General features: G+C 44.0%; 1 protein-coding gene across 1 annotated transcript in view; it reads left to right on the top strand.

The window, feature by feature from the left end:
• BARX2 (BARX homeobox 2) overlaps positions 1–13,611 on the top strand; it is a 74,317-nt gene that overhangs the window by 46,343 nt on the left and 14,363 nt on the right. The window contains exon 2 of the mRNA XM_044258198.1: positions 13,029–13,329. Coding sequence (XP_044114133.1) covers positions 13,029–13,329 — 301 coding nt within the window. The remainder of the gene's footprint in view (positions 1–13,028; positions 13,330–13,611) is intronic.

Genomic DNA, 13,611 nt, shown 5'->3' on the forward strand with positions numbered 1-13,611 from the left:
GGCTGACTGTGAGAACACTGAGCTTGTCTCTGTGCAAAGCTCAAGAATCCGGAAAGACGGCGCCATGCCGTCAGCCCGCCAGCCTTGCTCCAGTATCCTCTGCTTATTTTTTGAACTTCCTACGATTTTCTAAATACTCCCCCCAAATGTGTTCTCCCTACCTCCTTTACTTTTCAACCTTTGTGAACCTTCTTAAATTTTTATTTAGCTGATGCTTATTCCAGAGTCGACAGTAGGACAGTCTTGTGTGGATTTTGGAATAGGTTTATTCTGTGTGTTTTTAACTCATTTACGCGTAACCCATCAAAATGCCCCCCCCCTTTTTAGTGAAGTAGTTAATGGCTAAGGCATTTTTTAAAAAGATTTTATTTATTTATTTGACAGACAGAGATTACAAGTAGGCAGAGAGGCAGGCAGAGAGAGAGAGAGAGGAGGAGGAAACAGGTTCTCCGCAGAGAGGAGAGCCAGATGCGGGGCTAGGTCCCAGGACCCTGGGATCATGATCTGAGCTGAAGGCAGAGGCTTTAACCCACTGAGCCACCCAGGCACCCCTGGCTAAGGCATTTTTGTCAGCTTTTGAGTTGGCCTCTTTAAACATTTTCTCTTTTCGTTAGTTGTGCGAAACCATTCTAGAAACTTGGCGTGTGCCAAAGTTAAAAGGCCCCTTGGAGCGTCTTTATGATTGCATTCACTCCTCTTCCCCTTCTGTCTCATGCTTACAGATTATCCATCTAGACACACGGTGACCGAATCGTCATGTCTGCTGACCACTCACCCTCGGCTCACCTCCTCCCTCTTTCAGCATTAGACAGGGCAAATGAGTTCTAACCCTCGCATCTCCTTTCTCCACAGTTGTCAGAAATTGACTCTGGTCTGTCCCAGCTGCAGCCATCTTTGCCTCCATCCTTCTTCCCCTTGGGAAGAGCTGAGCTTCGGGCCTCTTAAGTGTTTCTATGAAGTCTTTTTTTACAGGCCTGCAAAACCTGCACATGGTTTCTAGAGTCTTGATAATTTTAGGGGATGTTACATGTCCCACCAGGTCAGCCTTTCCACCAATTTCCTTTAGACCCCTTGCTGCTGTCAGTCTCACTACACAGCTGTAAGGGCATTTGAAGACCTTCCCTCCCCCCACCATGTGGTGAGGAGAAACTGGCGGACTCTGATGGGATGGTCTTGCTTTGCATATGAAGGCCCAGAGGATGAGGAGACCCATGTGCCTAGCTCCTGAGTACGTGCCGGTACATTCTGCTTTCTCCCTAAGAAAATGTTACCTGCTTTCCTTTGGCTTACTCAGAGAGCATCAGGCAACTCCAGTGAAGGCAGGAAAGGAAAGGGAGGAAACAGCAATGAAAGCCCGCTGGGCATTCCACAAATGGTAACGCACTTCATCCTCACAGAAATCTTCAGGGGTGAACTCTTACTAACCCCACTTCATGGAAGAGGAAATTGAAACGAGGAAAGTGTTGGGAACCTGTTCGAGATCACTCCACAAGTCAATGGTAGAGAGCCTCTTCTTTCCCCTACCCCAGATTACCAGCCAAGTGGCAGGAATGTGAGCCTATGGAAATCGCTGGGCATGGGTGCTTTTACGATTTTTCCCAGGAAACTCAGCTAAAACCACCCAGTTGTCCCGTGGAGTCTGCCAGGTTATCTGAGTACTTCTGCTCCATGTCTTTGTATGTGTTGCATTCGACCCTTTGAAGCTCTCAGCAGATATATAGGTCACACATTCCTGGAACATAAATCAGTCAAGCAAGCAGCTTAGAGATTCTTATCCACTCAGACCTTTGGCCCTCACCCGTGTCCACAGGAAATGTGGGTGTGGAGAGTCAATTTGGGGACTGGTATGTTGGAAGAATGGAAGAGAAGCCCACAGGAGATGCATAGGAACAGACACTGTTCTTTGGAGATTCTGCCCTGAAGTTCAAGTCAAGCTGTAGTTGGAAGGGACAGGCTTCTGCCACGAAGGAGGATTTATACAGAGGAGATATGCCTGGACTGTGCCTCCCCTTGGCCCAGGCACAGTCACACGCACGAGGTTATAGTTTCCAGAATCAGCACAGCTGGAAAACGTTCTGTTGAGCCTGCCGAATGTTCTGTATCATCCCATATACCCTGGGTTGTCCCAGGGCACACCGACTGCTGATGCGCTCAGATTTTCGAATCCAAAACTCGATTCTCAAAACAGCCAGTCAAGTGGCAGGGAACCACTCGTAGGTACACAATACACACAGTTAATGTGATATCCGTCCTGCAGCAAAGCATTGGTGAGGGGGACTGCTTGAAGGAAAACAATGATTAGAAAACGCATTCATTGTGGTTATGTTTACCCTCCGTTTGTCAACTAAAAAATGTGTTTGTTTAAACAATGTCCTTGGTTTAGGGCAGTCATTCCTCGGTGGCAGATACCGTGCTTGAATTTCACAAGTGTATGTAAATGATCTAGCCGAGCAGGGCAGCTGTCGTCAGTCAACATTTTCACATAGTGATGATTCTCAGGGAAAGGGAAAGACCTACTTAATACACAGCACTATACACCGTCCCCCTTCTCAGCTACTGCAGTGCCCCCTACGAATGTGTTAATTGCAAGCTTTTCCCTACTATTTTTAAAACCTACATTGGGTTTTTAGCCAAAATATTAAAATGTGGCTGGACAATCACATAGTACTTTTGGGGGAATATGAAATGGGAGTTGCCAGTGCTTCAGGACACTAAAGCTCGGGGTTGGTGTTGTTTTGTTGGTAATCGGGTCATTTAATAAAAAGAAAAGACAGCATTTAATAAAAGAAAAGACAGCAAACAGCTGGCTGAAATGTATTTTATCTCACTTTTCTGCTCCCCTTGGGTTTGCCTTTTGGGAGACTCAGTGCTCCAAAGCATGCACATTTCCTACCCTGACTTCTGGTGCAGCCAAGCTCCTTCCTTCCAAGGACGCATAACTCAACACATTGCTCCACTGCGGTCCTATACTTACTAACAAGGGAGGTCCTCCTGAAACCCCCAAACATGTATGCTCATCCCAGCGGCCCTGTGTGCACCTCCAACATCATGCGGTGCTCCCAGCCAGGGAGTAGAGTGCAGCTTTGTCCTTGAACTTGCCTCAGAGGTCAGGTCAGGATGCCTGCAACTATAGGTTTCTGTAAAGGACGGTGTCTTACATCACTGTCATTCCTTAGAACTTTGTGTTTTTCTTCTTTAGGTAAGCTCCACGCCCAACATGGGGCTTGAATTCATGACCGCGAGATCAAGAGTCATGTGCTCTACTGACTGAGCCCCCCAGGTGCCCTTGTTTCCTTTGTTTTTGATGAAGGTTTTTTGCTGGGTCTAAGCATCAGAACCAAATTGCGTAAATGTCCAAAAGCCATTTATCTGTTGTCTGAATGTAGTCAACACACAATGTTATGTTAGTTTCAGGTGTACAACATTGTGATTTGACAAGGTTGCACATTATACTGTGTTCACCACAAGGAGAACCACCCTCTGTCCCCATACATAGCTATTACAATATCATTGACTCTCTTCCCTATGCTGTGCCTTTGATCCCATGACTTATTCATTCCATAACTAGAAGTCTCTACCTCCCATTCTCCTGAACCCATTCTGTCCATTCCGCAATCTCCCACCCCTTTGGCCACCCTTGGTTTGTTCTATTTCTAGGTCTGATTCTGCTTTTTATTAAAATTTTTTTATTATAAAAAATAATTTTTTTATTAATTTTTTTAACTCGTGAATGTAGTCATGTGGGTTTTTTTTTTCCTCAGTCTGATTTATTTCACTTAACATAATCCTCTCTAGGTTTATCTGTATTGTCTCAAAAAGCATGATCTCATCCTTTTTAATGGCTGCATAATATTCCATTATGGATATGTTTTTATATAGCCCATATCTTCCTTATCCATTCATTTATTGATGGACACTTAGGTTGCTTCCATATGTTGGCTGTTTTAAATAATGCTACAGTAAATATAGGGTGGTATGTATCTTTTTGAATTGGTATTTTGTACTTAATAGTGGAATTACTAGATCATATGGTATTTCTATTTTTAATTTTTGGAGGAGCCTCCATACTACTTTTATAATGGCTGTGCCAATTTGCATTCCCATCGGTGGTGTATGAGTGTTCCTCCAAAAGCCATTTTTAAATAACAGCAATTGATTCCAACCTACCAGAGGGTAGGATCCTCAAAAACACTTTTCTGTGAATCAATCTATAAGGTTAGGTCATTTGAACCAAAACTTTCGTGGGATTTGGTTTTTTTCGAGACTAACAAGTTGGTGCTAAAATTCAGCTAGAAAAATAAAGTAGTGACAATAGCCAAGAAAATTCTGTAAAAAAGAATAGAGAAGGGGACTTGTTCTCCCAGATAACAAAACTCCCTTTAAAAACCACGATAATTAAAGTGGAGTGGTCAGCTTGTATATTAGTTCAGTAGGTTAGAAGAATCCAGTACCTAACCTAATTATTTTTAGGGCCCCATATGACCCAGTGTATATTCAGAATCCTATTCAAAGACAATAAAAATCTGACTACCGAAGCCTGGAGCATGACGTTCTTTAGATCTTCTAAAAGGGTATATTCATGGATTATACAAAGTATACACCCTAAATGGTTTTCAGAGATCTTCTCTAATAGCCATTCCTCTCCCCAAAGTTGCAGACTCACAGCAGTCTCTAGAAATGTACCCCTTTCTCTGATTTCCTAACCCTTGTCTCCCCGTCTCCCATCGTCCCATCACACCCACCACCTTCATATAGCAGTGGGCGATCACCTCCCCAGAAGGCAGCCCTTGGGGGAAGGGTAGTGCTGCTTTTCGAGAGAGCAGGAGAGTCTCAGAACTCTAGTGACTAGAAGTCCCTAGCAGACTCCCAAGAATTCCCAGAATGAACAAAAATTCCCAGTCTCATTTCTTTGGGAACTTAGTGAATCTTAAAGGTAGCATTGAAGTCACTAGACTGGTCAGTAGGTAGTGTTGACATTGTTGGCTGCTCCTTTAGAGAAAAAAAGTGACGCATTTACACTTCCCCAAATGAACACTTGGGAACTACAGGTCTCAAGAGATTAGATTTGGAGCATCTGTATGTTTCTGCTAATACAAGGGGATAGTGACAAAGTTTAGCTCTAAGGCCCAGGGTTGACAGTGGTGAGAGGAGCCTTCGACTTTATATAGTTCCGAATTGTTTTAAATTTCTTTTATAACAGATTGTGTTACTTTTATAATTAAAATGAAAGAGCATTTTCATTTTCTTTGGGTAAATGCCCGGTAATGGAATTATTGGGTCATACATGGGTAGTTCTATTTTTAATTTTGGGGGGGACCCTCCATCCTGTTTTCCACAGTGGCTGTATGGGTTGACACCTCCAGCAGTAGTGCACAAGGGTTCCCTTTTCCCACATCATTGCCACCATTTGTTATTTCTTGTCTTTTTGATTCTAGCATTTCCCTGTTGAAAGAAGTTGTGGCATATATATATACACAGATGCAGACAGACAGACACACACGCAATGGAGTATTACTCAGCCTTAAAAAAGAGTGGGATTGGGGCGCCTGGGTGGCTCAGTGCGTTAAAACCTCTGCCTTCAGGGGCGCCTGGGTGGCTCAGTGGGTTGAGCCGCTGCCTTCGGCTCAGGTCATGATTGCAGGGTCCTGGGATCGAGCCCCGCATTGTGCTCTCTGCTCGGCCGGGAGCCTGCTTCCTTCTCTCTCTCTGCCTGCTTGTGATCTCTCTCTGTCAAATAAATAAATAAAATCTTAAAAAAACAAAAAAAAAACAAAAAAAAACCCAAAACTCTGCCTTCAGCTCAGGTCATGATCTCAGGATCCTGGGATTGAGCCCTGCATTGAGCTCTCTGCTCAGTGGGGAGCCTGCTTCCTCCCCTCTCTCTCTGCCTCCCTCTCTGCCTACTTGAGATCTCTGTCTGTCAAATAAATAAATAAAAATCTTTAAAAAAAAAAAAAAGAGTGGGATCTTGCTATTCGAGACAGCATAGATGGACCTAGAGGGTATTACTCTAAGTGAAATAAGTCAGAATGAGAAAGACAAATACCATGTAGTTGCACTTATATGTTGAACCAAAAAAAGAAAGAAAGAAAAACCTTAAAGCAAATGTGCAAACAAACAAATTGCAGAATCAGATCTATAAATACAGAGAACAAACCTTTGGCTGCCAGAGGGGAGAGTGTGGGAGGTACAGGCTTTTAGTTATGGAAGGAATAAGTCATGGGAATAAAAGGCACAGCATAGGGAATACAGTCCATGGAACTGTCATAGCATTGCACGGTGACAACACTACAAGCTAGCATAATGTATTTTGAATCACCATGTTGTACGCCTGAAACTCATGTAACAGTGTTTCAACTATGCTCAAATTAAAAAAAAAAATGTGTCTGGGCGCCTGGGTGGCTCAGTGGGTTAAGCCGCTGCCTTCGGCTCAGGTCATGATCTCAGGGTCCTGGGATCGAGCCCCGCATCGGGCTCTCTGCTCAGCAGGGACCCTGCTTCCCTTCCTCTCTCTGCCTGCCTCTCCACCTACTTGTGATCTCTGTCTGTCAAATAAATAAATAATATTTTTAAAAAGCACCCCAAAACAAAATAGCAATCAAAGTGCGTATTTACCTTTTGGGGGGTTAAAAATTTTTTTACCCTATATTCAGTCAAAGTTCACTATTTTAGTATACAGTTACACGTTCTGACAAATGCATCAAATCGTCTAACCCAGAGCCACAGTCAAGATACAAACCAGCCTTGTCACCGGATGGTAACTACACTTGTGGTGAGCATAGTGTAAGGTGAAAAGTAGCCCAATCACTCTGTTGTACACCTGAAACTGATGTCACATTGTATGTTAACTGCACTTCAATAATAATGATATTGCTTGTCACTCCCAGTTGTCTTATATTGCCTCCTTATAGTCAAAGTCTTCCTCTGCCCTTATTCTCTGGAAGCCACTGATTTCTAGGTGTCTTCTCCATCTCGAGTTTTGCCTTCTCCAGAATGTCTTGTAAATGAACTTCCATAGCTTTGGAGTCTTGGCTTCCTTCACTTAGCGTAATGCATTTGAAATTCATCCTTGATGCTGTGTGTATCAACGCTTTCTTCCCTTATTATTCCTGAATAGTATTCCATGATTCTATTGGATGGATGTCCCACAGTTTGTCCCTCCATCCCAGTGGTGGGCTGTTGGACTGTTTTGTTTCTGATAATGACTAATAATGCCACTATAAACATTTGGAACTGGGCTTTTATGTGAGGGGAGGGGCAGAGGGAGAGAGAGAGAATCCCAAGCAGACTCCACACTGAGTGTGGAGCCCCAGCCGGGGCTTGGTCCCAGGACTCCGAGTTCATGACCTGAGCTCACATCAAGAGCCAGCCGCTTAACCAACTGAGTCACCCAGTTGCCCTTTGTCGTAGCTTTAATATACATTTCCTTAATGGCTAATCATGCTAAGCAGCTTTCCATGTACTTATATACTGTCTGTGTATCCACTTTGGTGAAGTATCTGCTTAAAATCTTTGTTCAGGGAAGCCTGGGTGGCTCAGTCAGTTCAGCATCTGCCTTTGGCTCAGGTCATGATCCCAAGATCCTGGGATTGAGTCCCACACTGGGCTCCTTGCTTGGTGGAGAGCCTGCTGTTCCTCCTGCTTATGCTTTCCCTTTCTCTTTCTGACAAATAAATAAATAAATAGAATCTTTTTTTAAAAAAAAAGTGTTCATTTTCTTATGGAGTGATTTTTTAAATTGCTAAACTTTGAGAAGTTTTTTTTTTTTTTTTAGTATATTCTGGATACAAATCATTTGTCAGGTGTATGATTTACAAATATTTTCTCCCAGTCTGTAGCTTATATTTCTGTTTTCTTGGTAGTATCTTCTGCCAAGTAAAAATTGTTATTTTTGATGGAGACCAGCATTTGACCTTTTTCCTTACTGTGACATTCTTTGGGTGATACAGCTAAGAACTCCCTGCCTAACCCAAAGTCACAAAGATTTTTCTCCTATGTTTTCTTCTAAAAGTTTTATAAGTTCATATTTACTTGGATCTATGATCCATTTTCAGTTTTTTTTTTTTTTAAAGATTTTATTTATTTATTTGACAGAGAGAGATTACAAGTAGACAGAGAGGCAGGCAGAGAGAGAGAGAGGGAAGCAGGCTCCCTGCTGAGCAGAGAGCCCGATGTGGGACTTGATCCCAGAACCCTGAGATCATGACCTGAGCCGAAGGCAGCGGCTTAACCCACTGAGCCACCCAGGCGCCCCCCATTTTCAGTTTTTAAAGTAAGTTATGAGTTCTAGGTTACTTTTTTTTTTTGCATATGGATATCTAGTCATTCCAGGACCACTTGTTAAAGACCATCATTTCTCGGTATTATACAGTTTTTATTTTAAAAGAAAGAATGTGATTCTGTCTAGCATGAGAACTCAAACATCATCTATCATGAAAGGAGAAAATTCCTTAGACCCACTGGCTCAGGGGTGGCTGAGAGAGAGTCCCCTTTGCTCAGAACACACAATATTTGTTTTACTAACAGTGTCATAAAACCAAACATAATTTATACTCCATTGCTGGGATTTCTAGGTTGTTGAGGGTTTTTGTTTGTTTGGCCGAGATTTTAGAAGAAATTTTAACCATTTATGAGCACGAAAATTCTTTTTTTGACAAATTGGATGTATACTAAAACTTAACAATGAGAACAAAACTGAAGTTTGTTTAGTCTAACTTTTCCTTTTTTGAATTAGAAAAATAATACGTGCTTAACGTAAAATCTAAATACAGGTGACCCTTGAATAATATGAATTTCAACTGCATGGTCCACTTAGCTACAGATTTTTTTTCAATAAATAGAGTATAATACTGCAAATGTATTTCCTTTTTCTTACAGTTTTCTTAATAATATTTCTTTTCTCTAGCTTACTTCACTGTAAGAATACAGTATACTGAAATACAATATCATAAAAAATATGTGTTCACTGTTTATTGGTAAGGCCCCTGATCACTGGAAAGCTATTAGCAGTTACGTTTTTGGAGAGTCAGAATTTATACATGGATTTTCAACTGCTGTGTCAGTGCCCTAACCTCCCATTACTCAAAGGTCAGCTGTAAGACAGAAGAATCATCTAGAAATTGGGGTACATGGCAGAATGGTTTCCTATTGCTTTTTGGTTCCCTTTCCTTGGTCCTTTTGATGGGCTTCTCTCCCTTTTTATGACCTCAGATGTTGGCGTACCCCAGGGCTCCATCTTTGGATCTCTTTATTTCTTTATTTTACTAGCTCTCTAGGTGATGTCGTTTAATCCTGTGGTTCTCCGCACCACATGTGCTCCCAAGAGTCAAGGCTGTGTCTCCAGCCTAAGCTGTTCTCCAAACTCCAGACCAGTACGGATAGCTCCCTCTTCAGAACATCTACCGTGTGTAACAACAGCTTGTCTGACACAGAAATCTTGGGGCCCCTGGGTGTCTCAGTTGGTCAAGCATCTGCCTTTGGCTCAGGTCACGATCCCAGGGTCCTGGAATCAAGTCCCATGTTGGGCTCCTTGCTCAGCGGGGAGCCTCCTTCTCCCTCTTCCTCTGCCCCTCCCTCTACTTGTGCTCTCTTGAACTCTCTCTCCAAATAAATAAGTAAAATCCTTAAAAACTAAAAAATAAAACAGAAATCTTGGTCTCTTCTTTGCCCCGTCTTTCCCTCCTTAGCAAATGGCACCGTCATTCCTGTATATGCCAAGGCCAGAAACCCAGACCTGAGATGGCAGCTCTCAGTAGCTTGGACAGGACACTCAGCATCCGTAGGCTCTTCCACCCCTCACTGTAAAGCACACGCTGAGCGGACCCCCCTCTCATGATGCAGCTGCTCCCTGTCTGGCTCCCGCCACAGTGATGCCTGGCCTAGAAGGTGGCCTTGCCTCGCAGCTTACTTCTCTGCTTCCACACTCACTGCTGCAGTCAGGCCTCCACACAGCAGCCATGGGGCTCTTCAGGACAGAAGGCACATCATGTCCTTCTCCAGCTCAGATCTCGCTAATGCTTTTATCACATTCTGAAGAAAATCTTTGCCCTGGCCTTCAAGACCGTATGTGATCTGGCTACAGCCTATTTCTCCAAATTTTTATTTCCTGGAACCTTTATTTCCCCCTTCCCCCGCCCCCACACGGTTCACTCTGCCTTTTTGCTACTCTTTGAACACAAGCCCATTCCCACTTTAGGGCTTTGCTTGAGCTGGTTCTCTGCCCCCAGGGTGCCCTTCCCAATGTTCTCCTCTCCCCTGAGTCACCCATTTGCCAGAACTGTTATCTGTTCCTTGCCTTGCCTCCCCTCTCGGAAATACCTGCCCCCTCCCTCCCTCCCCCATCTTCACAGTCTGCTGTGTTTTTCTTCAGAGAATTTATCACCACCTGGCATCATATATTTGTTTGTTTGCTGTCTACCTTCCCGACTGAAATGTAAGCTTCCTGAAGGTGGGACTTGCTGTGGGTCACAGCTCTATCCCCAACTTCTAGAACAGAGTACAGCCCATAGTAGATGCTCAGTAAACATTTATGGCAGGATTAAATACAGGATTAGAGTCATACATGTGCACTACTTTTCGCCCTGCTTCACTCCCACGCCTTCTCTGGAGCTAATCACTGTTAATAGCTTGGTGACTAACTTCCTGGGCTTAAAAACAATGCATTTATGACTGCAGACACACATCCAGGTTTTTTTTTTTTTTAATGAAATGCAAACTGTTCCATACCTTTATTTTCACTCAGTAATTTACTTTAGAATTTTTTCCATTTTAGTTTATTTTTTTCATGTAATCTATGTATTTATATAGGTCTTTTTAGTGCTTACATTGTAGTTCATACTATAGATATATAATTTATTTAATCATTTTCCTGTTGATATGTGGGTTGTTTTCCCTGTTTCCTTATTATAATCAAGGCTGCAGTGAATATGCTTGTCCTTAAATCTTTGTGCATATGGGAAAATAGGTCTCAAATTATAGAACTGCCTGGATCAGTACTTGAGAGGTATTGCTACGTTTGTCCTTCTAAAACACTATACTGGTTTACAATCTCGCCAACAATATATGAGGGCCCATTTCCCCATATCCTGGCCAACACCAGGTATTACCCCACATCCCAAATATTTTTTAATGTTGGGGGGAAAAAGTTTTACTCTTACAAAAGAGAAAGCCTAAACTCTGGTGATTGAAAATCTTACAGGCCGGTAGATAACCAGCCACTTCCTACACTGGTAAGCTCCTAAACTTCTGGATTCTAAGTTAGCCTGTTTCATAAAGATAGTTCCTTTTAAAAAGAAATGTCAGAATTAAAGGAATAAAGTGATTCAAGATGAGAACTATGTTGTACCTGTAAAGAAACTTTCAGATACTGTTTACACGAGAAGACATATTTCATAATGTGTCCTGGGAGATCCAAAACCACAGGCCCAGGGATCCTCATTTTCTTGCTGTAACTCATTCCTGGATGATTTTTTTCCCCCTGAGAAAGAATGCACAACACACAACCTCAAATGTTGGCATTGGCTGGAGAGTTAATGGAAGACATAGCCACTGGTGATTTACTATTTAACAAGTCTGTGGTTTGTTCTGGGCCTTAAGAGAAAGACTCAAAGAACAAGAGAAGTTATCTATTTTAATAACTATGACTGGGGCCGGAAGCAGAAGCACAGGCATGGCTATGAAGACAGATGCCAACCCAGGGGAGGGAAGTACAGCCCAAGTAGCACCGGGTGTTTCTGTGACTTGGGTTGGTTTTAATCCAGAGCTAGTGGGATCGTTGGTTAGCTCCCAGGCTTGCCTTTGCCCTGGTAGTGAGCTGCCTGGCTGGGATGAGTCCCAAATGGCAACCCCTGAGTCTTCTCTATCTTTTATCAGGTGTCAAGATGGGCTTGGGATGAGAGGCACTTTTATGGCATCAGTGTATTAGGGCTTGAAGAATTCCTTAAAATTACCTGCTTTTACTCGCTATTTGGATGGCAAGACTGAGGCCCAGTAAGATAAAATGACTTAGATGGGTAAGGATCATCATGTTTTAAGCACGATCCTATCGAATAATGAAAAAGAAGAGCTCTTTTACTTGAACTTTAAAGACGTACCAGATTCTTGGTGGAATGGTACTTCTGCCTAGAAATTCCTAAGGCAGGAGTGGCACATAACTGGCCTCCATGCCACCATACACCCCCGCAAATGCCCACAGCAGATGTCGGCAGTCAGCCCCAGCTCTCTTTCCTCAACCAAGCCCTCACCCAACCCGACAGTCCCCCTTCACACAGTGCTGGAGGCAGCAGGTCAGAATGGATCTAAGTTTTCATGTGAGTTAAAGTCTGTTTCTGTTTGCACCTCCCCTCTGGTGATTGGTGTATCCCTGTGATTCCTGATGTGATAAGACCTCTGGACAGGAAGCCAGAAGAACGTGGTTTGACTGCTGGATTTTCTTGCTCCTGGCTCTGTGATCTTGGGCAAGTCACTTAGCCTTTCACTCAGTCTTGTCTCTGAAATGAAAAAGTTGAATTAAATCACCTTTAAGCTTCCTTCCAGCTCTGAAAAATGTCATGATTCAATGTCTAGAGACCTCTCAGGAGGAATTCATGGTTTCAACTATGTATTTTTATAAAGGCAGTTTGTATATTACAAAGCTATTCTGTATCCTTCCTTACATGTTTGTATCTTTTTCTGATGACTTTTTGAGCTTTTTTTATTTCATCTGCTCAGACCATTGACCCATATCTCTGAAACCAGAATTTAGGGCTTTCAAGGAGAGGAGGCGGGGACATGCCCGCTCAAAACCAGGTGAATTGCAGGAATCTCCTCTTAGCCGCGAGGAACTTGAATGTTCTCACACCCCAGACTGAGCAACGCTCACCTGCCTCCCCCCAAGCGGTTCTAGGTCCTCTTCCCTTTCTTCCATTCTACCTCCTTATGCTCAGGAGGCCCCACCCGTCAGACGAACGTGGGCGAGTGGTCCTCTGAGGGGCCCTGGCTCTCTTCTACTCCGGCTCCTTTCATGACCTGGCGCCCTGTTTGTCTTCCAGGCCCCGCTTCCCTTCGGGCATACCCTCTCCTCTCAGTGATCACCCGGCAGCCCGCGGTCATCTCCCACCTGGTCCCCGCCCCCCCGGGAGCTGCCCAGGCCTTGTCCTGCCACCCGGTCTCCGAAGCCTCGTCCAGCGAGGCCCCAGGGGGTGAGGCTCTTGGCAGTAGCGAGTCAGAGACGGAGCAGCCCACGCCGAGGCAGAAGAAGCCCCGCCGGAGCCGTACCATCTTCACCGAGCTGCAGCTCATGGGCCTGGAGAAGAAGTTCCAGAAGCAGAAGTACTTGTCCACCCCGGACAGGTGAGAACCCGGGGAAGGGACTGTCCACAGGGAAGGCCTTCGGGAAGGGGTGACACCTTTTGCCCTCCCGCCGGGATGGAGAGCCACAGGGACTCATTTAGAGAGATGGGCAAGGACCGTTTTAGAGAGAGGTTCTACATGATGGCAGGAGTCTCACCCTTGGTGCATGTCGCAGCCTGTTCGACAGCACCCAGCCCACCGGTGCTCATCTTCCTTAAGCCCCAGCTGTATCCCCATATTTAACTTAACTACTCCAGTGTGAGAATCAAAGTCAAGTTTAGT

Source organism: Neovison vison, chromosome 7 (genome assembly GCF_020171115.1).
Source record: "Neovison vison isolate M4711 chromosome 7, ASM_NN_V1, whole genome shotgun sequence".
In the NCBI taxonomy this organism is placed as follows: domain Eukaryota; kingdom Metazoa; phylum Chordata; class Mammalia; order Carnivora; family Mustelidae; genus Neogale; species Neogale vison.